Source organism: Ceratotherium simum, chromosome 2 (genome assembly GCF_057802395.1).
Source record: "Ceratotherium simum simum isolate JZ-2026a chromosome 2, ASM5780239v1, whole genome shotgun sequence".
Taxonomy (NCBI): domain Eukaryota; kingdom Metazoa; phylum Chordata; class Mammalia; order Perissodactyla; family Rhinocerotidae; genus Ceratotherium; species Ceratotherium simum.
In genome coordinates this window covers 84,764,426-84,790,272 of record NC_141901.1, presented here as the reverse complement: position 1 = coordinate 84,790,272, position 25,847 = coordinate 84,764,426, and the positions used below count along the sequence as shown (strand labels likewise).

Genomic DNA, 25,847 nt, shown 5'->3' with positions numbered 1-25,847 from the left:
CCTAAACAAAGATCTTCCTACAACTCCTAGTAAAAGCTAATGTTGACATACATATTTTAGTTTTCGCAGGTTATAATGGAATCTTAAATGAGGTTTTGAGCCATATTCCCTAAGGAAATATTTTTTATTTATTTATTTTTTTTGTGAGGAAGATCAGCCCTGAGCTAACATCCATGCCAATCCTCCTCTTTTTGCTGAGGAAGACTGGTCCTGGGCTAACATCTGTGCCTGTCTTCCTCCACAGCAGCGGAATGTGCACACTTAACTGCTATGCCATGGGGCCGGCCCCCCTAAGGAAATATTTTAAATGAAACATTATCTAAGTCTTAAATTTGTAGCACTACTTTTTTTGTGTGAGGAAGACTGGCCTCACCTAACATCTGTTGTGAATCTTCCTCTTCTTTCTTGAGGAAGATTGTCCTTGAGCTAACATCTGTACCAGTCTTCCTCTATTTTGTATGTGGGACGCCACCACAGCCTGCCTTGGTGAGCAGTGTGTTGATCCGTGCCCGGGATCGGAACCTGTGAACCCTGGGCCGCTGAAGCAGAGCATGAGAACTTAACCACTATGCCACCAGGCTGGCCCCCGTAGCATTACTTTTAATTAGTACATTTAGGTATTGCGTTTAGGGAGGAGATTATTTAACCTTTATTTTTGGCTTCAGATAAGAAATGGTGAACACTTTTTGAATGGTTTATTGTACAAACTGATTTTCTGATATTTAATATATAAAAATCTTAATTTTTTTGAAGGAAGAGGAAGAAAATGAAACCTTTGAACTGAGCAGGGAATATGAAGAATTAATCAAATTGAGAAGGAGTGGCTCTATTCAAGCTAAAAATCTAAAAAGCAAGTTTGAAAAAATTGGACAATTGTCTGAAAAAGAAATACAGAAAAAGATAGAAGAAGAACGAGCAAGAAGAAGAGCGATTGACCTTGAAATTAAAGAGCGAGAAGCAGAAAACTTTCATGAGGTATACTATTCTATATTTAACATAGTTATGGTGTACAGTAATGATAATGAACTCAACAGAAATAACATTGACATTTCAAAATTTTGGTACTTACAATTAACCCTAGGTGTATATTATAATCTGGGAATAGCAAAAGCACACTAAGATCTTAAGAGACTTTGAAAAATTTCCCCACTCTAGCATTGTTTCAAAATGACTTTTATCAGAATTAAAGCCTATAGTAAACATCAAATGGCTCACTCTGGCAAAAAAAGTTCAGAAGTATTTACTGGCATTAGTTTTAGTTTGAATCAGTAGAACCAGTGTCTGTTCGAGGTAAACTTGAGATTATTCTTTGTATAATTCAGAGATTATTATAGTTTCTTATTTAAAGATGAAGCCAATAAAGCCTATATAATCTGCTCAAAGTCATACCAATAATTCAATGGCAGAGCCTAAATCAGAATTCAGATGACATGAATTTGAAGTACTTCCATATGTAAAATAAAGATGCAATCACTAGATGACCTGTAATGTCCCTTCCAGCTTAAGGACTAGTTCCATCATTATGAATATTGATTTAAGTAGGATCTGTAAAATTTTTTTCTGCCAGAATTACCATTTAATAATATTTAACAGCATTTAACCTATATTATTCTAAAAATGCATTTTATCAAATATTCAACTAGTAAAACAGGTGTGGGAAGTTGGGAGGGCCTTCAGAGGATACCGTGAAAAAAAGAGAGAATGAAGAGATTATGTGCAAATTCTCCGGACTATAAACAATTCACTATTATTGAGGCAAGCAGAGTGCCAGAACAGCAAAAGATAATGAAGATGCAAACACAGGTGAGATGACCATAGAAGGTCTTAAATGCCATGTTAAGGAACTTTTATTGGAGTGCATTGAAGGAAGTGTGAAAACGGAGTGATATTATCAAATAGGCATCTTTATAGCTAGATCATGCTGAAACTCAAGATGGGTTTAGATTCACGCATTAAAAAATTATTTGAATGCCTACTAAGCTCCAGGGACTGTTCTGGACACTGGTACTACATTGGTGAATAAACCTGCAGTCCTTGCTCATGTAGTGTTTAGAATCTAACAGGTGGTGGGGTGGAAAACAGTTATTGGCTAGTAAATAAACCTACAGAGATTAACAAAGCAGGGTAAAGGAAATAGAGTATATGGTACTATTTTGTACAGGGTGGTCAGAGAGGGCCTGATGAGGATTTGAATTAGGGCTGGAATGGAGAGGACAGATAAATATGTAGGATACAAAACTGGCAAGACTTGGGGATGATGGTGGAGAGGAAGAGAGGGAGAGGAATTAATCAAAGTGACTGGTATACATGAACATAAGATATTATGGGAATATAGGAGTTTGGAAGGAAGAGAGTTCACAAGCTATTTTAGACAAATGGAGATGCTGTGAATCATTCAGATATCCATCAATCAAATGGATATGCATCTGAACTTTGTGCCACATACACTAAAACTTAAGGACATAGGCCTTAGGCTAGTTGTAAATAAACCATTTTGTCACTGCTAAAAGCAAACACCATTGCTGTTTTTCACATCTTCTATGTTGGGGGCCTGTGTTAAGTTTTGGGGACATAAAAGTGAATATAAGAGGCCCTCATCCTAATGAGATGAGAACAATATAATTGTTGTAAGTGCTAAAATAGGAGTTGTATATTTAATGTGTTTATGGGATCAACTAGGGTGCAGTCAATATTCCTAGGAGGTTTAACAGGGCTGAGAAAATGACATTTAAATTGAGTGTGAAGGTTGAATAGAAGTTGCAGTTAAAGGGGGGAAGCATTCCAGATTGGAGGGACAATGTGAGTCAACACAAAGGTTGTAAAAATTTATCTGGGGAGTGGAAAATAGGTTCAAAGGCAAGGTTCATAAGAGTAATGGGTGATAGAATAAAAAGTTGAGAAAGTAGATTGTGGCTACCTGATGAAGGGCCTTTTTAACCTTGCAGAGACTATGATGTGGGAACAAAGTTTAAGTTTTAGGACAGAGTGATAAAAGGCTTGTTTGTTTATAAAAGAATTCTGGGATCATGGAGGATGAACTGGAAGACAGGCACGAGGGCATGAAGTTGGAATCAAAGGAGAAAAATGAACCCAACTTTAACAAAACTGGGTAACAGGTTGTTTATGGAGAGGTGGTTGTCGAGCCCAACATTATTTCAGGATTACTGGGGAAAATCGATGATACTACAGAGAATTCAGGTCTGGAGAGGTGCAGTGAATGACTTGTTTTGGACATGTGAAGTCTGAGCTGTATTTGGATGAGGTAAAGGCAGTCTGAAACGTTAAGTGCTGAGCTCAGGTGAGAGGCAGGAGCTATAGACCGTAACTTTTTTAGATAGTATTTGAAGGTACAGAAGTAAAGCCATCTTTGAAGAGTTGAATAGTTTGAAGGTGAACGATAAAACCCTGGAGAACGCCAATACTTAATGAATGGATGGCCACAATATCAGTTGATTCTTTAGAGATAAATGTATCACAGAAGGCAAAGAAAGGTTCAGTCATTATGCACTTGCTTCCTTTTTTTTTTGTTAAAAGCAGTGAAACCTCAGAGCAGACATAGCTAGCCCTCCAAAAATGTAGGTAAGATAAGAATACAAGAAATGAGGTGGGTCACTTCTTGTTTTATTGCTATTACTGGCTCTCTTTTGTATGAAAGGATATGAGATTAGGACACGGCTGATCTGTAACCCTTGAGGATGTCCTGAATGGAGTTTCCTGTGAAGAATGTTAACATCCCTCTTATCATATCCCCCTAGAAGGTCATTGAGATATCATTTAAAAACTTGTGTTAGCATAATTTTGGTATTGAGTGCAATCAACTTCCAGAGTAGGACCATCCCTTCCCAACTGACCATGTCTAGTTCCCTCCTTTAGAAAATGTCAATGTTCAACAGGTCTTCTGTTTATATTCCAGACATCTTTCAAGGTCTAACTCATTCATGTAACCTTCCCTAATCAAAGAATTCCATCCCAGCTCCTGTAGCCCTTAACCCGTTATCACTCATTTGGTACTTAAATCACTTAATTGCCTTATAGTGTGACTTTCTAGTTAAATTTTCCAATAAGGTATACTCTACTCCAGTAAGGTATACTCTATGATTCCTTATGCTCCATGATTCCTTATGCTCCTTTTTATCTCAAATTTACTACCTAATTGTGCTGCTTTTAATATTCATGTGCTGGGGAAGTCAATGCCATATTAAGAATGCACCTAGAGAACAAAGATCATTACATTTAACATGACTCTTAGTAGATTCATTTCCCAGAAACATATTTAACCTGGCTTTTCAGAAATTAAAGAAAAGGCAAAATTGTACTTAACAAGTGAAAGACCGTTCATAAGCTTTCTCCTAGTTAGCTTATGAGGAATTCTTTTACTTATCAAATTTATTTTCTAAAGGCAGGTTTAAGATAGCTAAACAGTTATGAATTTGCACAAACTTTTATCCTAAAATCCAGAAGGCAAGTTAGTTATTAACTGGGAGGGATTCTGTCAGAATAGCAGTTATCGTACCTGCTGAAATATCCTATCTTTAAGATTCCATTTGGTAAGCAAAGAATAAAATTAACTGTATACTGTCAACAAAGAGGTCCTTTTTTTGATGTAAGCCTCAGATAAACCTGTTGGGATAAAACTGCAGTAAGCAAACCATTGTTTAACGTGTACTTTCTAGCCTATCTTTTAAGTATAATAAAAAAAATCATATCAACATTTCATTAGCACTAACTGTAGCCAGGCATTATGTTTATCACCTGAAGGTAAATAATGGCACAAATAGAATTCACCCATTGGTAACTCGTTGTGTCTGATGTTCTACGATTTTCCAACATAAAATAAAAAATCTGATTCAGGAGAAGCAGAAAACAACTATCCAACTTACTCTAACAACTCCCACATTCATTGGAACTGAGGTGTAATACCCTCAAACTGATGTAAAACATCCATGAACCAAGATTTTTCTTATATAGGCAATTATTTTACAGCTTGTTTCAAAATTCCCTTGATTTAGTTGGATGTGGTACCCTGAAGCAATTTCCTCATAGTACGGTGAAATATAAATGGTAAGATTTCCAGACAGACCCACAAAAGCCTAAGTAGCTGAGAAACCAGGAGTCAACTACAACTAGAGTACTTTAGAAATCACGAATTAACTGTTCTCAAAGAACAGTGACCTCATTAGCACCAAACTGGTTTTATATAAAGATTCAACACAATTTGACAGTTGAAACTGCTCTTAAATTACTCCGTTAATTATTTCCATGGCTCCCAACTTTCACCCCTAAATAGATGACTCACAGCCATACTTTACCTCAATGATTTCCCCAAGTTCGAGCCATTGCCTCTTTTGACAGTTGTCTTCCCATTTATTCTACCTGCAAACACTCTTCTCTGTCATTTGACCATCAATAAATTTGTTGGATGGAATTCATCTCAAAGACAGTTACTAAGAAGGATGAGGAAGAAAATCATTAAGTGGGAAATGACAAAACAGAAATAGCATTTTCTGTATGATGTAGTAGGGTGAAGAGTGATATGGAAACTCTTGTGAGAAGAAAGGGAGTATTTTAACAATCGTTACAATGCATAGTATCCCCACCCTTTTCTGTTATTCAGTACTATCAGCAAGCACTGAGAGTTGGTTGGGCAAACAAATACACTGGGACTTGTGATACTGTGTTATCTTTACATTGGGAAAAAAGGATTCCAATTGTTAAAGAGAATGTTTCACAAAACCTTCATCTTTCCCAAATTGGAGGATAGTGAAAATCTCCATGTCTGCATTGTAGCACAAATATGCATACCAAACACGTAAATTATTTTGTGCCTATAAATGACACCTTTAGAGCTATTAACGCTTTAGTTCGTGTTGGTTTTTAGAAAACAAGCAATTCTTATTCCTGGCCCACTTTCATTAAGGAAGAAGATGTTGATATGAAGCCTGCAAAAAAAAGTGAGGCTCCATTTACTCATAAAGTGAATATGAAAGCTAGATTTGAACGAATGGCTAAGGCAAGAGAGGAAGAAGAACAAAGAAGAATTGAACAACAAAAGTTGCTACGCATGCAATTTGAGCAAAAGGAAATTGATGCGGCACTGCAAAAGGTACCAGGCTTACATATCCTTTATTTTCCAAAGATGCTCTCTTAAAAATCATGAAGTTTTATATGAAGGATTAAAAAACATTTTAATAACTTTCAAGTCATGGAATGTTTGGTAAAATACACTTGGCACTAAGCATACTTACATGTTCTTTACTTTGCAAAAGAACAAAACACATTTGCCTCCAAAATTCTATGACTAAACCACTGTCCTGAAAATGCTATAGTATAAATGCCAACTTGAATGTATTTATTTTAATTTAGAAAAGAGAAGAGGAGGAAGAAGAAGAGGGTAGCATCATGAATGGCACCACTATTGAAGATGAAGAGCAAACCAGATCAGGAGCTCCATGGTTCAAGAAGCCTCTAAAAAATACATCAGTTGTAGACAGTGAGCCAGTTAGATTTACTGTTAAAGTAACAGGAGAACCCAAACCAGAAATTACATGGTGGTTTGAAGGAGAAATATTGCAGGATGGAGAAGACTATCAATATATTGAAAGAGGAGAAACTTACTGCCTTTATTTACCAGAAACTTTCCCAGAAGATGAAGGAGAGTATATGTGTAAAGCGGTCAACAATAAAGGGTCCGCAGCTAGTACCTGTATTCTTACCATTGAAAGTAAGAATTAATCACTTTTTTCATGTAGAACTGTTATTCTATTTAAAATTTTTTTCTTTAAAAAAAAAAAAATCACTTTTCTTCTTCTCTTTTTTAGCTGACGACTACTAGGGTTCCCTTCCCTCTCCCTGGAATTTTCTCTCTCTTTCTCCGACTTTCTTACTACATCCATCTTTCTGTGGCGGGGCCAAAAAAAGGAAACCAGAAGTGCCACTATTTTATTCCTTTTCATAACAGTCTTCAAAACACAAGCTCATCTAAAGAATACCTTCTTCCTTTCCAAATGAGCACCTGATTCATCGCCATATTATGCAGTAGAAGCTAATGTGTATTTAAGGGGGAAAGTGGGAAATTTACTCAATTATTCTATCAGAACCTATTACAAAGGCTGTATATTTCCCGTAAGTTTAAAGCAGTTATATTAAAAAAATCATAAAAAGAACACATTATTTTGCATGGAAGAATGACATTTATGAGCTATTTACACCTAAAATTAGTCTGAAATAGCTGAGACTTAATGAATTTGGAACCTATCAATTTGAGTGGGCTTTTTTCCTTAGTAGTACATCATTTTGGTTGTTGTAGTCTCCAAGTCTTTCTGAAGCAGATATATGAGGGCGGAGGGGTGTCATTCCTTTTATGGGAAAGATGGAACATGGAAGAAAAAACTAAACAAAATAAAATCTAAATAAGACTTTTAAGAAACTGCCAGAGAAAATTTGATGGAAACCACTGCCTACAGAGTTCTGAGTGTTGAGAATATTAAACATGTACTTTTCAAATATGTGTAATATACATGCAAGCTTACAAAGAAAATTTATGTTGTGACTTTGCCTGAACAAATTGTATTTTAATGAGAAAACTCTGCATTAATAGTTCACGCAGCAGAAAACACTTTCAACATAATCAAAAATTTCAAGATCTAAGAGGATTTAAGAATCTAAGAGATTTCAGAAAAAATGGCATAATCTTTAATTTTAAATTCTGGTCTTTAAAATGAGTTTGTAAATAATTAGCTACCATGTTCTATTATCAAGTTGTTTTATATTTTAATTTTCTGGAAGACAATTTTATTTTACAATGTAAATCCATAATAAAGTAACTTCTGTATTAAAAAAAGCCTTTCAGTATTTTAAAAAACAGACAAAACACTGCCTTATAATCATCAACGTACATTTTTTTATTGAGGAAACCATAATCAATACAAAATTACAGCAATCATGTGCCCTTTTACATACAATGTCATTAAAGCAAACTCTCAACCACAGTTTGTAAAGTATTCAATTTACCTCAAGTCCAAGCTGCATCTCCCTAAGACACTGTTCCCATCACAGTAGCCATTTTAAGCCAATCTTCTTTTTACACACGGGTAGTTTCTGTAGAGAACACTTTTCTCAGGACGAAAATGCATCGAGCATGCATAAGAAAAAATATATATATATGCGCAAATACATTTAAGAGTTTCTATAGGGGTATTACTGAAGAAAATAAAACCCTGGGATTTATTTGCTTCTTAAAAGCACCAATTTAAAAAATCCCTCAGAAGTTTATACTGTGGCAAGAAAACTCAAGTGACTAAACAAAAAATAAGGTTATTTTCAGAGTCAAAATTATCTTTAAGTATTGTTAAAATACATTTTAAAATGAGGCAGAATTTTCAGAAAATAAAAATAAGATCTTCATTGATTAGTAATTTCTACATCCTTATTCTAGACAAAAGATAACTTGGCAGGTAGAACTGGCAGAATATTCAAACAAATGAAATGTTATCACTTCTGAACATATTCCTATTTCCCTCTTAAGGTACTCTGCTACTCCTACCCAAACCCACTCTTATGAATTAACTACCAGGGTATTTGTCTAAGGATATATTTTACAATGTTTATAAACAACTAGTATTAAGTCATTAGTTTTAATATTAAAAAAACATTTTCATTAATTAAAAATAAAAGTATACTTCTCATTTCTAAAAGAAACATCAAACCATAAGAATTCCAAGTATCACCATACTATCTTAAAAAAACAAAACACGTTGTCAAGTTTTTTAAGTGCTAAATAAAATAAATCCGTTCAATTTCAATCTAAACATTGTTTCTACCACTCCTAACATCCATTGCATTCAAATAAACTGGCTCACCTTTTCTGCTTTCCATTTATTTCAAGGTTAAGATTAGCGCCATTTAAAAAATGCTTGCAGTATCAGTGAAGGCTTATGGTAATGAATAAAAAAATTCTCGTGAGATAGAAACAATGCTCCAATATCTATTAGCATTCATTTATATTTTCTTTTATAAAAATGCAAACTACAACTAACCAAAACTTGACAGGCTCTTAAAGTTCAAAGAGCTCCTTTTATATTATCAATCTTAACATACCTATCATTGACTTAAAACACACATAAACACACATAAATGTGGTGCAGTAACTACATAACTTATGAAATTTAACAGTTCATGGAACATTAAAGATCAAGTGAATAGCACTTTAAAATGAAAAAAGCAGGTACATTACACCCTATACCATATTATGTATGGGAATACATTTCATATTTCTCAATTATGATTTGCCAATTTTACCTTCTACATTGAGCCCTTCTACGGTCCATGCTCATCGGCTCACCAATGGCATACACTCAAAGGATTCCTCTTTATGGGTAACTATCTCAGGACCTGATTTTATGAGCTATGATTTGGTGCTTGCAGCATCTTCAGCACTGTGTGTGAAAATGAAGGCAGTATTTTTGAATATTTTTCTTTGTTGCAGAGATAAGCAGGAGTTTTAAAAGGATCAGCACATTTTAGAAATTGAATAAACAAAACTGATACGATGCTGCTCTAATACATTCATCTTAACTCAAAATATGTACCAGTTAAAATCATCTATAAGAACACACAAACATTTTAAACTGGCAAAAAATTAAGTAAGTGCAGCGTCAGTTATTAAAGTATTATAAATCAGAAAAATATTGGTTGCTATACAGATTATGAAAGGTTATTTGCTATACAGTTAACATTTCACTGATGCACATGCCTTTTATCAAAACATACTGCCAGTATTCCTTACAATTTTTTCCTTTTTCAGTGTATATAAAAGTTATGAAAACTGAATTGTCTAAAAAAAAGTTGTAATAAAACTCTCACCCATAATGTCCTTACTGAATTACTATAGTTCAAGAATAAGAAAAAAATAAAGACTCCATAGCTTTGGAGGGCAAAGAAAATGTCCTGTCAATCATAAACAGATTGTGAAGGCTGTTGAAGTTTCTGACCAAGTGATTTCCTAAATCTTGAAAACTATGTAATTATCCTTGAATTTTAACAATTCTTCTATATTTGGGAAAAGATTACAAAAAGTTTGGATGTAGTTCAGTTACAGCAGCAATCTACTCATCATTTCTTTCTTCTTGTTTTAATAAAAAAATTAAAGTAAAAAACATTACCCAGAAATGTAAACAGTTGTTTGAACAACTTACAGACTTTCCACTGAAATGGTAGCATAAATAACAAAATACATTTTGGGGAAGCAGTAGCAGATTGCTTTTGAATACACAACCACAAAAACCTCACAGGGACAACATTAATGTACTGAAATATTTATTTATATATGTCCTTAGGTTGTGCTTACCTGTTGCTTTTTGCAGCAGAACCTAAGGTGGAAGGTCTGGGAAGGCACTGTGAAGTATAAATAATTGCACTGTTTGCAATTAATAAAGATTTTAAACCTTAAATGAATCAAAATCAACAGCCTCCAATTTGTGAGTTATGATACTGAATCCAACTGAACTATTTCTTCAGTTTAATTAATAAATGCACCACTTTCCTAAAAGGTCATCTATAAAACAGTATCATGCAAAATACTGAAATTGTTCATGTCAATACCCTACTCTTAAAGATAACAGATAACTAACTCCTTAACTAGTAAAGTTCAAACTACTACTACATATCCATAGCTAAAAAAGGGTAATAAGGGAAGTCACTCTAGGTTCTATAAAACAATCAAAACATTTCAAAATATCTACAATGAACTGTACTACTATTTTCTACCCTACAGGTTATCTCAACATTTATGTCCTTGTACATCTTCCTTTATAGTATATTCAGAACAACAAATGGTGCTCCCCACCAATGAAAGAACTAACATATATTTATGAAATGGTGTTAAAACTGCTACATTACTTAATATTTGCAAACTGAAAATCACTTCTGTCTGACACATTTCAAGTCTTTCATATTAATATATAAGATATGCATATTTTACACTGAAAAACAACATATTTTAGGAGCACCAATGAGTAATACTATCAACTTTGTTAAAGATCAGTTTTCTTTAGCTATAGCTAAAGCATATCAAAAATACTTACCCATTAAGCTCACTTAAAAAAAAAATACAGACCTATGTATTATTCTATGTTAAATTAAGAAGCAGTTATGGTTTTCCAAGATATCAGCACTGTATTCCAACATAATATTCACACAAAGTATGGCATTTACATTATGTGGAACATTGACAAAAAGATACTGTTGCAGTTCATCAATTTGTCATTCTGATGTACTTACAGTGCAATGCTCCTTGAAGGAACACAATCAAGGATGATACACAGCACAGTCCTCCTCACCCCTACAGAGCTAGTTCTATACTGGCTGGATCAAACCTGCACTTCAACAGACAATGGCAAGACAGACTGTATTTGCATGTAGTCTAATATATTAATATGCAAAGAGCCAACAAATATGCAAAGAGTAAAACAATGGATTTCAACAAAATATCAGAACTTCAGCATGAGTGTTATAGAGTAATAAAATGATTTCAAGTACATAAAAAATTAAGTTGATTCAATGACTGGACTTGTGCATTTACAAAACAAAGCTTATCTATACTGCAAAAAGAAAAAAAAAAAAAAAAGAAAAAAGCTTGAACATTTCCATACCCCAATAATGTTTTCAATGGCAGATGCAATGTAGCTACACTTTTTGCATACTATTCACTTTTCTACCCTAAATTTAGAAAGAAACACACTAATATTGTATACATCAAAAGAGTTGCTTCAACATGAAAAACTGTTCTTATTAGACTACTCATATTCACTATCCGAAAACTGTTTAAAATTAGTTATGCTGAAACAGTCTTGGAAATCAAGTAATTATCAAATTAAGAACAGAAAGGTTAACTGTTATAGCAGCAGTACAGGTCTGAAACAGTGGTCATGTATAAAAGGAAATTTCACTGTTAATGCAATGGAAGTATGCCAAAAGATCATTGTACACACATGCAGTTTTTAATCAAACAGACGGAAAAAAATGAAGATATCAGGATTACTTGTGCTGAAACACCCAAATATAATAAATGGAAAAGATCCTCCAATCTACTACTATACTGCAAGGGGGAAAAAACATGCCAGTGTTTAAAAACTCAATATTTCACGGGGAAAGCTTACATATTTGTGTATATGTCTCTTAATTTATCATTGCTAAGAAATTATGAATCCTTTAAATACCCACATATCCAACTTACCGACACAGGAGGTTTCATATCATTTATTGTAAAGCACAAAACAGGCATTTTAAAAGTGAAAGTATACATTGAAAAAGTACATTTATATCACAAAGCATTGACCACATAATAATTGCAAATACATTTGCTGGAATGTGTACATCTACACTAAATACTAAAAACAAACCAATTTTCATTTCTACACAGAAATATTAACCTCCTATCAGTAGTGATAGATATTTTGTACATTTTCAAAAAAAAAAAAAAAAAAAAAAACACTATTTTAAACCAAAAACAAAATTAAGATCTTCATCAAGTCGTCTGCATCCATATATTTAACAAAGGTTTTTTTCCCCCACACAATGAAGCAAATACTGTATTGTCCACTTCTTATTATTGGCCCTGTGCAGAAGAAATACATAAGAAATACACAAAAAGTTAAAGAAAATCCTTTAAATGGAGCTAACTCAGGAGTGAATCCTTTAAGAAAGAAAACTGGTTAATATAAATGGTGGTGGCTTCTTGCATGATTTGCAAATCCCTGGGGGAAAAAAATTTATTTTTAAAATCAAAGGCATTGTAGAAATATTCAGCACTCAGATGCCAGAAAGCATTATAAAAAACAAACAAAAAAACCCAAACAATACACCACAGTACTTCATTTAGTTATACTTTGCCAGATAAAAAGTAAAAAGGCAAACATACTCCCAAACAGACAAAACAGTAAACATGCAGAAAACATGACGGGAGTGGAAATCAACACATTAGCAAATTTATTATACCTGAGGTGCTGGAGGATGCTGTGGCATTCCCTGGGGACTTGTCTGGGCATAGTAGGCTGCTTGTTGTCTATAGTACTCAGCCCAGGCTGCACTATAATCTGGCTGACCACCTGGTGGAGCACCAGTAGGAGCAGGAACTGCTTGACCTTTGAGAAAACAGAACAACTTTGTTGCTGTAACCACAATTAAAAGCCCCAAAGAATCTCATTTCTAATAAAAACAATACCTTGCTTCTTGTAATATTCCTCCCAAGCCTTTGAATAATCTTGTGTCTGCCCTTGTTGACCTAAAAAAAACCCCCTGAATTTTAATACAAAATTATATCCACCGTTAAGTACAGGTTATAAAGACAAAAGCACAGAGGGTCAGAAATGCTCCTGTTTTATTTTAAATATCCTGTAGTATCAGAAAACTACTCTGTAATTAAAAAAAAAAAATCAGATGCTTTTTATTTTCTTTTTGCCTTACACTAATAACTTTTAGCATCACTATTAATAAAAGACAAAACCAAAGCCCCATCCACATAGTTTTAACTGAGAAAGGTAAAGATTCAGGTATAATCTTGATTCAATCTTGAGTTTGGAAAGTGCTCAAAGGAAGTAGTTTATGGTTCCCTGGTGGTGATGTTGGGGATGAGGCAGGGCGACCACTATTTTTTTTGTCTCTTTTCCATTTGGATCTGTTACACAACAGGTTTTAAATAAAATGCAAATCCTCAATGGAGGAAAAAAACAACATTTTTGCAAAACAAAAAAAACCCACTTAAAAGCTATTATTAAAGACTTCATTTAATAATTTAAGATCTGGCCAATACTAATCAGATTTCCTGATTAGTAATCTATAAACTTATGTGTACAAAGACTAATCTTCAAGATACTCTTTAGTAAGAGTCTTAAAGTTTTAATACAATGTGTCCAAATTACAACACAATTTTATTAAAAATAAACTAACGAAGGACATAAAGAACAATTACTGAAGAGGTTCTAAGCAACCAGATCAATGAAACACAAAATTCAAGCTGTCATAAGCAGGTCTTTTTCTAGGCAGGGTAACTTTTCTGACTAAAGAGAGTCTGTAACAACCAAGTGCAATGCATGAACCTTGAACCTGCCCTGGATTAAAACAAACACAAAAAACCCACACATACAAATAGCTACAAAAAACATTTTTCTGACAACCAGGGAAATTTAAATATGGTCTGTATGTTGATATTGAAATAATTTACTTAGAGCAAACAGTCTGTAACTTACTTTGAAATGGCTTTGGCACAAAAAATGTACACACTCACAAAATACATATGGAAAATTTTTAAAAAATGGTGAATCTGGGTAGAAAATATAAATATGGGGGTGTTTGCTGAACTATTTTTTAATTTTCTGAAGGTATGAAATTTTTTGAAATAAAAAGTTAGGGAGAAAGAGAACATGTGTTTTCCTGTTTAGCTACTTTATTTGAGCAGAATTTTATTTAGTTTGTAGTTCACTTGGCTTTATGAAATTATTATAGCTACAGAAAAAATACTGGAACATAGACCTAAAGAAAGCTCTTTCTATGTTTGTTGGATACTGTCAACAAGGCAATTTTATAGTTTCAGAAAGTAGTCTTATCACCATCACAAAACCGTAGTATGTGTAGAATCAATGTATCACCATTCAAAAAGAATAAAGCAACCGAGGGAATAAAAGTTTAAGATTTATGACTAACTTTAAATATGCGAGAGAAAATTCCCTTTTTATGGGCAACAGGACAGAGAAATCCCATATACTATAAACAAAATGCTCATGTTTTTCTTTGTTTTTCCATAACTCCTTTCAAAGACAAAGTGAGTTTAACATTTTGATCTTAGGAGGAGACACAATTCAAGTAAATCTGAAACAGGTTTCAATATTCAGACAACTGTCAAATATCCCAGTACCAAGACTGATAAAACCACACAATGTCTCTTACAAATTGCACACTTAAAACCCTGCTAACTAACCTGAGGCCAAACCTGGTTAAGGCAGCAACAATCTGCACTTCAGGTTTACAAAAGGAACTAAACCTCACTGTTAAGAGATACTGATTTTAGAGGCAAAATAACAATATAAAATAGTATAAACAGGGAGATGCAGCAAGAAAATTCACCAAACTCAAATGTTCCCTAAAAAAACAACACCCCCGAACTTTCCCTGTGGAAAACTAAAAGTAAACATGTTAGATTCTAAGAAAAACAAACACTTGGTAAGTCATGAACATTTGACATTCCAATCTTGAAGGTGTCCAAAGAAAAACTCATTCCACTCCTTCAATCTGAAAGGCAAATGTGATTTATTTTGCCCAGCTGAAAGTAGGTAAACAACTCTTCCTATCTAATCTACTTATGACGTGGCTCTCCCTTATCCTCTTGTGCCTCTCTGTCCCTTTAAGGCATGCTCCCTTTATTCTTCTCCTCAGATCAAAAACTGTTTTTGATGCCAGAAAGTTTAGTTTATACTTTAGGAGAACATTACTTAATACTCACAGACAGCTTTACAATGTATAAAGTTTTACTTTAAGTTCGTTTCATTCAATAGATAAGACTTACCCCAGAGTTCATCTGTAACATTCTATTACAGCCCAAGAGAGCCAGCCTTGCTTATGTGCATAGATTTTCACTCTCAGTTCTCTCTCTATACACCTGCATCTTTCCCACAACCACTCTCTCTCCACTCTTGCAGGCTTAAGGTACCATACGCTAAGTGTTCAGAGTCCACCATATTAGTGCTTAACACTATAAGAGCCTTCCTCAAGTCAAAGTTTTCCCAAAACACCTTCACTTATCCTCTTCCAAATAGGAATTGCCCATCTCTTCCCTGAAACCCTGTTTGTTTTCTTTAGGGTGTTTATTTACTACAAAAATTCCCTTCATTCTAGCTTCAAAAATAGCCACACCTCCAGATTGCTTCCATTCCTATTATGACTTAAATTTTCCTTCTTTAACCCTCTAGAATCTCATCTTTAAGAATTTCTCTCCTAAATTCTTAGTGTTAATCCTAAAAAATATAGAACTGTTTCAGAAAACAAAGCTAATTTAAAAACTTGACTCACATCTGTTTAATAAAGGTTTATTTACTAATAAGGAAACAATGACAAATTTACAGTGTTAGTGGCGATTTTCTGTTCTTAACAGAAAAAGCTGAAATCAGGCTTCAAGAGCTGGGACAGCCTGCCTAGCTTGGTGAAGAGGGCACTGGATTCGGAATCAGGACATCCAGAGTCCTACAAAATCCTAGCTCTGCCACTAGAAGAATAAAACTCAGCCTCTCCAAATAAGGGAGTTGGATTTGGAGAAAAAGATCTTTATCTCCCTAATACTTCATTACTCCTTTCTTTCCTTTCATTCGAAAATCTTGAAGACTGAACTATATTAGTTTTATGCTTTAGGGTCTCTTTATTTGTGGTTATCCTAAAAAGATCTTAAAAACAAGTAATGCATCTAGAAGAAATCAGAGTAGTTAAGCAACCAATCATTTATAGTAAGAACGTTTATACGAAAAAATAAATTGACCTTATAGCTTTCATTAAAGACCTGACAACATAACATTATTTCCTTTAAGATTTACATATAAGAGGAAATCACTCAACTGGTCCACTTTGCTCTTAAAATTGACAGCTTGATCACTGCAGTGCTACACAGAAACACACAACTGAAAAAAAAGTGAGGGTTAAGGAGGATCTTCAGTCAAACATAGTGTTATTTAATTATTTCTATACCACCTTTTCTCCACAAAGGATTCACGACAGTCCAGTATACTATCTCTAAAATTAAAAGTATTCAGCAGGGAAAAGGTAGAATGCAAAAAATTAAAAGAGCAAAGTGAAGTGTCTACCCTTAACAATAAAAATTTGTAAGGTATTAAGACCTCGCAGATTACATTCAACATACCTTCTCATTTTGGGCAAGTAAAATATAAAAAGGATAAATAGTAAATTTATCAATGGCCATGTTGCAAAGAAACAGTAAGATAAAATAAAACTGAAGTCATACTTATTCCTCAGTAATTATCTAAGTCCACCAACATGCCTTTTTTTTTCATCCACTTTTAATAATAATGTAGGGAACATCTCTGACATATTACTCTTTGTGAAAATGCAACTTGGACCTGATTTTATTTTTAACCTCAACATGCTCAAATCCTTAAAATGGTGATGCTAGTTCATAAAAGTTAAGGTGAACATAGGTCCTGACCACCTGCTATCATGGAATGATTATTAACAGCACACTCAGTTATTCTCAAAAGTATCCCAGTTTGGACAATAAATTACGTGATCATCCTATTTAGAATACACTGTTTTGAGGTTAAAGTTTTTTTTTTTAAAGTTTCTTTTTGCAGAATTTTAGCTTTTATAGACCTGCCTGAGATAAGCTAGGTCACAAAAACAAATCAGTAATCTCTGATAGCCTCAGAAATAACATGCAGCGTGATCTTCCTGGAAAGTCATTTTAATAGGAAAAATTATTTTTCTTTCTTTAAACAGAAATCAGTTGTTTAAACATCCTTATCACCAGGTATATATACTTTTATACAAAAAAGATTAATCTAATCACCCTTCTGGAAATTTTTCTTTCTGTGAAAAAGGACAAACATTCTTTGGCAAAGAAAACGTTGAAATTTACACGGAGAATCACAAGTAGACTGTATCTTATGGCAAAATTCTATCATCTATAGATACTTTTTTTTATACCAGTGAAGAATGGGCAAGTTTATCTGTTTATCTTTCACTTGTGACAACTGGCTGTGGGGTAAGTGTGTTGATTTTAAATGACTAAGAGCATAAGCATCCGAAAAAAACCTATTTGTCCAGAAGTGTAACATCAGGTTCCAAATGGTCCCTGAAAAAGGCAAATTTGGGCAACAGGTTTAGGACTTAGACCCTCTTCACAGTTCAAATTCTGCTTCCACCACTTAGTAGTTGTGTAACCTCTTTCCCAGTCTGTACACGTCAAGTGTCAAAGAAGATACAATTCTTTTCATTCACGGTAGTTTACAGTAACATATTTGCAAAGCACTTGATTAACAACTATACCCTCCATTAGAATATAATAACCAGGGACCGGCCTGGGGTTGTAGAGATTAAGTTCGTGCACTCCGCTTCAGTGGTTGGGTTTCACTGGTTCGGATCCTGGACGCAGATGGACCTACACACCGCTCATCAAGCCATGTTCAGGCGGCATCCCACAGAGCGCAACTAGAAGGATGTATAACTATGACACAACTATCCACTGGGGCTTTGGGGAGAAAAAAGGAGGAAGACTGGCAACAGATGTTAGCTCAGGGCCAATCTTCCTCAAAAAAAAAAAAAAAAAAAACCAATATCATAACCAGAAGAGCAGGGCATCTAGCCGTATTATGCTCATAATCACATTCTCAGCATCTATCACTTTGCTTGGCACATAGAATGTGCTCTACAGTTACTGAATGAAAATGGCCTTTCTAGGTTATTGTTTTTCCTTTTTCATATATGCAAATATTATTTAAGTAATTAACTTCCTGTTATTGTAGGTTACTTCTTATCTGCTTATTTGCAGCAAAAATACTACTACACATAATCAATTTTTGCTTGATGCGCTAGAATTTAACCTATGCCATTTAAGCTACTAACATATATAATTGCCTTTGACAGAAGTGTAGGCAATATTCAATGTACTATATACCAGTGGGGAAATTTTTAGTTTCAATTAGAAAGTGGTTGACAAATGCACTTAGAAACAAAAAGATTTCTTTGTTCTACAATCACAAATTTAAGAATTATTATTTGTAATGACCTTGATACGTTTGGAAATTCAGGGATTTTGGAATGCATTCTTGTTCAATTAGTCTCCACCTTAAGATTTTAAAAATTAATGGATGAAAGAAGTCCAAGGTAATAAAAACATGGTACAAACATGCTTGTATCAAAATCTTCAACCTTCTAGTGTGATATTTACTAAATGTTTCAATTTAATTAAATGTATTAAAAAAGAAATGTAGAACATACCCATTTTCTTGTAGTACTCTTCCCAAGCCTTGGTATAATCAACCTGTCCAGCTGGAGCTGGATTCTGCTGATCTCCTTGTTAAAGAAAAACATAACAAAAAAATAAGATTAAGGTTTTTAAGAGGCAATTTTGGCCCTTTCCTTCTGCCCCTTGAGTGGAACAGGATTTGGGTGTGGCCTGCCATGGGGAGTGAGGGTAGAAAGGAGGTGCTGTGTGGTAAGCCATCCCTGATGGTGCCAAAGACACAGGACACTGGTGGTACAGAGGTGGTGGACACAGAAGATGATTTATAAGAGTAGTTACGTTGAGCACATAAGTAAATTCATTGGTCAAATAAAGAAACACACCAAAGATACCTGGATTTCACCATTTATAAGCATGGAAAGGGAAAAAGCTGGAAAGAACCTTGAAGTGTTGAAATGGCATGCAGATGATATGAATGTATAGTTTTAAAAATATACACATATGATATTATGTGTATGTAGGAATGCATGTATGTAAATTTATTTCCTGGCTCCCTATGCTGAAAGGAGCTAGAAGCAATGAACACACTGAGTTTGATTTCAAAATACCATCAGCTACTAAAACCAATCAGGACTCCTTGGAAAAATGGCTTATTCTAGGGCTGGAGCCCAGAAAGCACAAAATAAGCACCTTATGGTGCAAGAAAGTAAGGAAGTACTTAAAGAATGACAGGCATGTCAAAAGGATACAGGAGCCATCTTGAAGGTACTCCTAACTGGCCAAATCTAGGACAATCTAATAACCAAAATAATAAAGCTAATTTAAAATATAACCTATTGAATAAAATAGGAATCCATACTGATATAAAGAAATAAACAGGAAGAAAAGGAAAGCTCTTCCCTATGGTGAAATACCAACTAATAAATGTAGAATGAATGATGGAAACAGAAATTACCATCATAGAGTTCAATCAGGCAGGTGCTATCAATGAAGGCTAAGGCTTATGGGTACAAGTTCAATGAGGAACAGAACAGTGGTATAATCTCAGTATAACTCTCCAGAAAAAAATTAATTTCAAAGATAAAAATGGTAATTTTATGGACTAGAAACCTGGCAGACACCAAAATGACCAAGTGACCAGGGTTATCATCTCTAGGGATGAAACAGGTCAACATTATATGATCTCTGATGTAATGCACCAAAAAGAACACAGCATCATTTCTCAGGCATTCTTGCCATATAAGCAGAACCTCATGATCATGACCTCAGTCATCTTCATGAGAAAAGCTGAAGGGACCTAAATTGATTGATAATCATCCCACAAAACTAAATGCAACTAAATACAACATGTTACCAGATGGGATCCTGGATCACAACAGAGATATTGTTGGAACAACTGGTGAAATCTGAATAAGGGCTGTGCACTTGGACAGTAATGATGTTTCAATGTTGATTAACTGATTTGGAGGTCTATATGATGGTTATATATTTTTGGAGTAATACAGAAAGGAGTACCTAAGGGTAATGGGGCATCATATCTACAGCTTGGTCTTAAATGGTTCTGAAAAAGACTAATGATAATGGCTATGGACACATACAATAGACAGAGTAATGGAGCAAATGGGGGGTGGAGGATAAAAACATTAACAGCTAGGTTATCTGGGTGTTCTTGGTAATGTATCTTACAACTTTTATAAAAGTTTGCAATTATTTAAGGTAATATATTTAAAAAGGAACGTCTATTTGCTGAAGCTGTAACTGAATAATATTAGAAATTTTTAGGTATTATACATTGATGCACTTCATACATAATCCCAAACACAAGATTTTACTTTCATCTACCAAATAAATTCTTTAGGTACCATAGTTACCTTGTCCATTGGTTTGGGTTGTAGTCGGTGCACCGGCAGGAGCTGCAGGTGGTGGCTGTGCTTGCTGTTGGTAATAGTGAGCATAATAAGCAGCCCAAGCGGCTGAATTTGGGTCCGTTCCTGCCTTAGCTAGAATAAACACAGTTAACATTTGCATCTAAAGTCCACAATCTCTCTCTCTCTCTCACACACACACACCCCTCTCTGGTAAATATATATACCGAAAAATTAACTGGCCATCAAAAATAAATAGTAAACAGAAACTTTAAAATTCTTCTATTGTTTTCATTGTCATCATTAGCTTTTATTATAGAAAACTGAGACTCAGAGATTAAGTGACTTTCCTAGTTTCTAGAAAACTAGTGTGTAGCAGAATTGGGATAGGAATAAAGATCTTTTGGCTCTAAAGCCAAAGCTTTGTCTCAAACCATCCTGTGCCCTTTTTCCTCCTAAACTGGTTTTGTCTCAAGCATAACAGTTGTATGTGGCAGATGACTAAAGAAGAGGATTTCTAGGGACTAACCTGTACAAGAAACAAACAATTATTTTAGAACTATGAACTCTTGTCTTGTTTTCAATGAAGAGACAACTTAAAAAGTGTTGGAAAAAGAAACAGATTAGCTATATTTTATCTCATCATATTTCAGTGATTATCTTAAAACATCAACTTGATGTCACTGCCCTACTTGAAATTCTTTGTTTATTCCCAAGAGTGTTCAGGACTGTCAAAGCTTTTAAGTATAACATATCATTCAATATCTTGAACGACCTGGATTTCCTGGCTTATCCTTTCCATTCCAGCCTCATCTCCCCGCTTTGTCAATATTTTTCCAACACTCAAGTTCTGGCCACAGTAAACTGCTTATACTTTTCAGAAGTCACTATTCCCATATCTGGCCCTTTGACCATGTTATGCCTCCTCTGCACTTGGCTCACCCTCACTCATCCTTCATAAAAATCAACTGATGCATTACCAGTTTGAGACCTCTGAGTCAGGAACCGAAACCCTCTTATTCTGTCCTATCATATGAGATGATAGGTATATCTCAGTTTATATTGAGAAGAATCTAATTTCCTTAGCCTGAATCTGTATCTACATGTATTCTGTTTAGCCTTCATCCCAAATGGGCAGCAATTCTCAGCTGCTTAATAAATTAAAGTTAGTGAAGTCTGATACAAAAGGAACAAGGATTTCTAGAGTGATACAATTTCTAAGGTGATAGAATTATAAGGCATTATACCACCCTCCAAACCTTTCTCAAGTAAGAAATGTATTGCTTTTCTATGTTGGATATTTACGTCTCAATAGTGTCATTACCTGTAAACTAACTGACAGAACTATTTTACTTGACACTATGTCTGGATAGAGAAACTGAGATAAAACAGACTTGAGGAAGTTTTACTTGTATTCCTGAATGCCAGACCATATAAGAAAATCAGTCTCATAGTCACATGTAACCCTAATACATACTGAGAACTCACTAATATTATTCAACATAATATCCATTATTTATCATCATTTTATAGAAAAGAAAACACAGACTTAGAGGGGTTCAAAAAACTTTCTATCCCACAATTATTAAGTTGTAGGACTGGGACGTACCTAGGTCTGTTTCACTCTGAAGTCTAAGTTCTTGACTAGTACATAAATCCTTAACAGCCCATTAATTTTTTTATAGAAACAGATTTCAGTTCAGAGAATACTGACTCTATTGACAATACAGGGCCAAATTTAAATAGCAGAATGTTTAATCAAATGCACTAAAACAATTTCATTTACATCAATTATTTTGATTTTTACATATGCTAAGTGTAATATAAGCAATATCTAAACTCTAGCTGAAACCTTTTAGCTAAATGAGTTACTTCTTTCCCAAAGGCAATGATGGAAGCTACATTCATTAACTAACTCTTACAGTGGTGACTTCACTACTACTCCAAGTGGGAAAATGAGATTGTGATAGAGACCACTTCTTATTCTCATCATTTTTCTCAATCATGCTACCTATTCAAACAGTTCTCATAGGTGCTCTCACATATCCAAGTTACCCAATACAAATCCGCCCCTTAATTTGCTCAAACTCTTGAATCTTTTAAATGGCGTGATTCCTCTGCTTAATCACACCATCCCAATTAGCTTTACAAGAGGGAAAGAAAAGTCCTTCATTCTTTTTTTTTTTTTTGTGAGGAGATCAGCCCTATGCTAACATCTGCCAATCCTCCTGTTTTTTTTTTGCTGAGGAAGACTGGCCCTGGGCTAACATGCGTGCCCATCTTCCTCCACTTTATATGGGAAGCCGCCACAGCATGGCTTAACAAGCAGTGCGTCGGTTCGCGCCCAGGATCCGAACCAGCGAACCTCGGGCTGCCACAGCGGAGCGCGCGATCTTAACCGCTTGTGCCACCAGGCCGGCCCCCCAAAAAAGTCCTTCATTCTTAAAAGACTAACTTTTAGACTACATTACAGTAAATCATATTTGACCCTTCTTCTGTAAGTCCTTCTATCATAGTATTGCTAATGCTTGGAGTGCACTCTTCTGCTACAGAATGTAAATTCATCTTTGCATACCCAGGTCCTAGCACTCTCAAGTTGTTTCTTGAATGAGTGGAAGTTGTGGTTATTTGGTGACTGTCATGTTGTGTCATCATATTCCACAAAACACACTTCCTACGAAATTAAAGTATGTTATAATAGAGGGCCACATTTAAATACCAGAATGTTTGATCAAATTCACTGAAACAATTTCATTTAAATCAATTATTTTAGTTGTTTTTTTTCTTTAAATAAATATACTAGTGTGGAAAAGAATCCATAATTCAGTACCTTCCTTGAAACTACTCCAGTGAAAGAGGCCTGAAAGGTAGGTAGTCGGTGAGAAAGAAGGATCATAAATAAATGTTAATTGGTTTTGATGAATGCCCCTTTGACCATGACAGAAAGAAAACTACAGGGTGGGAGAAGATGCAAGAATAGAATAGAATGTAATATATATAAAATCTAGATCTGAACAGAGAAAATATTTAACTAAATGTATTTTAGAGTTCTAACATGCAGATATTAAATACAGGCCTGATTTTTATCAATATGTGAAGCTACCATATTAGGAATACTGAGAGAGACAACTTAACGTATCTTATTTGAGATACTTGGGAGTTTAATGCCCAAGTATTAAACACTCCATTAGACTCATATAATTTTACAAATAAATGTACACTAACCATTCTTTCATGGATAATATCACAATTAACACTACACATTTGACGGCACTGGTATCTAAAACCTAAGACATTGTACTTCTTCCAATAGCTTTTGGCTTTTAGCACTCTGCTGTATCACTTCAAAAGCAGAGAAAGCCAAATGCAGGTAGAAAAAACTTCCATGAAAACAAACCATATTCACACCAGCCTTATACACTGTGGTAGAACTAGAACCTAACACTCCTGCCGAAAGAGTAAAACAAGTGCAGAAAACGCACACAATGTAGAATCAACACTAGAAAATTTAAGAATATAACAGGAGTGGCAAACAAACAATACAGATTACACACAAATGATGAGCATCTTTTACCTGGATCAGGAGGGGCCTGTTGCTGCCAGTGTGGATATGCATTTCCCCACCCCTGGGGAGCATAAGGGGCTGGAGGACCACTGAAAAGATAGAAGTCAATATAAAAATACAATTTACCAAAAGCTAGAATTCTGGGGTTTTGGAAAAGCCCAGAACCAAACCCTATACTTACTGAGGAGCAGGGCCAGGTGGTCCTGGGTTATAAGGTGCAGGGTTGTATGGTCCCATTGGAGTTCCAGGCCCTGGAGGCCCCGGAGGCCCATGGGGGCCTGGGACACCATGGGGCCCATGGGGTACAGGCGGCCCTAAAGGATTTACTGGGCCCTGCAAAAAAGCAGAAAGACATACAAAAATCAGAAAAGGCCAAATAACCTTCCATTTCTACCCTTTTATACAGCCACAGCAATAAATATTAGATTTTCCTTTCATTTCCTTATTCATGTTATAAAAACTATCTCAACTCTACCATATTAATGAGACAAGTAAAATTCATTAAAATCAATAACATTAGCAAAGAATTGAACCATTTCCTTTACCTTCTATTCTTTTCAGACTATTATCCCTTTTCCACTATTTCCCTTTCCTTTTACAATTCTTACTTTTACTATTCCTTTATCATCTTAATCATCTAAGTTTATCAAATATCAAGTCCTTATCTCTAGCTCTTCTCTCTCCGCACCTACTCTCCTAACATTAATCAGACAACCAACTTGACAACATATTCCCCAAACTGCTTAGGGCTTACATTGTGAACTTCCTAGTGAATACTTCACCAATAACGTAACAACTAGTTATCACTGAACAAATAAGGTCCTCCTCACAACCTTTCTGTCACTGAACCTCAATTAGATCCATAATTTAAATTAATTTCCTCCTTTGCCCTTATCATAATTTGCTAAATACCATGAAAATTTCCTTTATAGTTGATTTAACAAATCAGATTTCATATCCATATCATGCCACATCATAATTAATAATGCTTAATTGATTTTTCCTTTTATAATCCAACTTGTTAAAGACCAACAGATTTAACTAAACACACACCTAAAACACACCTTTCATGCAGTTAATACTGACCACGTGATATTTTGGACAAAAATGCTTAAACTACATTTGGTTGTCATTTTTCTTACTACAAAATAATAAAGCTAAACTTCATGACTTTCAAAGTCCCTTTTATTAACTTGTCAGTTTAAGTCTCCAATTGCTATCGTTATCCCTCACTTCTATTATCCATATTATCCTTTCCAAATAGTAAAAAAGAATTACTAAAAAGTAGCAACGTTTTTAGAGGAGTATGTGCCCAACACTCTTAAGTGATACACACACAGACAACAATCAATTTAATCCCTACAACCCTATAAAGTAGGTACTATCATTCTCATTTTCAGAGGAAGAAACTGAAGCAGAAGAGTATAAATAACTTCCCCCAAATGATTCAGAGTATTTTGAA

General features: G+C 34.6%; 2 protein-coding genes across 14 annotated transcripts in view; one reads left to right on the top strand and one right to left on the bottom strand.

The window, feature by feature from the left end:
• Positions 1-7,858, top strand: part of NEXN (nexilin F-actin binding protein) — a 55,784-nt gene extending 47,926 nt beyond the window's left edge. For both annotated transcript variants that reach the window (XM_014788304.2, XM_087448595.1), the window contains exons 11-13: positions 754-975; positions 5,918-6,103; positions 6,364-7,858. In XM_014788304.2, the coding sequence (XP_014643790.1) occupies positions 754-975; positions 5,918-6,103; positions 6,364-6,732 (777 nt within the window). In that variant the 3' untranslated portion in view covers positions 6,733-7,858. The remainder of the gene's footprint in view (positions 1-753; positions 976-5,917; positions 6,104-6,363) is intronic.
• Positions 7,859-7,877: 19 nt separating this feature from the next.
• Positions 7,878-25,847, bottom strand: part of FUBP1 (far upstream element binding protein 1) — a 35,379-nt gene continuing 17,409 nt past the window's right edge. For 2 of the 12 annotated variants that reach the window (XM_087448587.1, XM_087448589.1), the window contains 7 exons: positions 24,567-24,718; positions 24,395-24,474; positions 20,827-20,955; positions 18,991-19,065; positions 12,994-13,139; positions 10,346-10,392; positions 7,878-9,434 (listed from right to left, as the gene is read on the bottom strand). In XM_087448587.1, the coding sequence (XP_087304713.1) occupies positions 9,404-9,434; positions 10,346-10,392; positions 12,994-13,139; positions 18,991-19,065; positions 20,827-20,955; positions 24,395-24,474; positions 24,567-24,718 (660 nt within the window). In that variant the 3' untranslated portion in view covers positions 7,878-9,403. The other 10 variants (XM_014788295.2, XM_014788296.2, XM_014788294.2 and 7 more) reach the window with 7 other exon arrangements.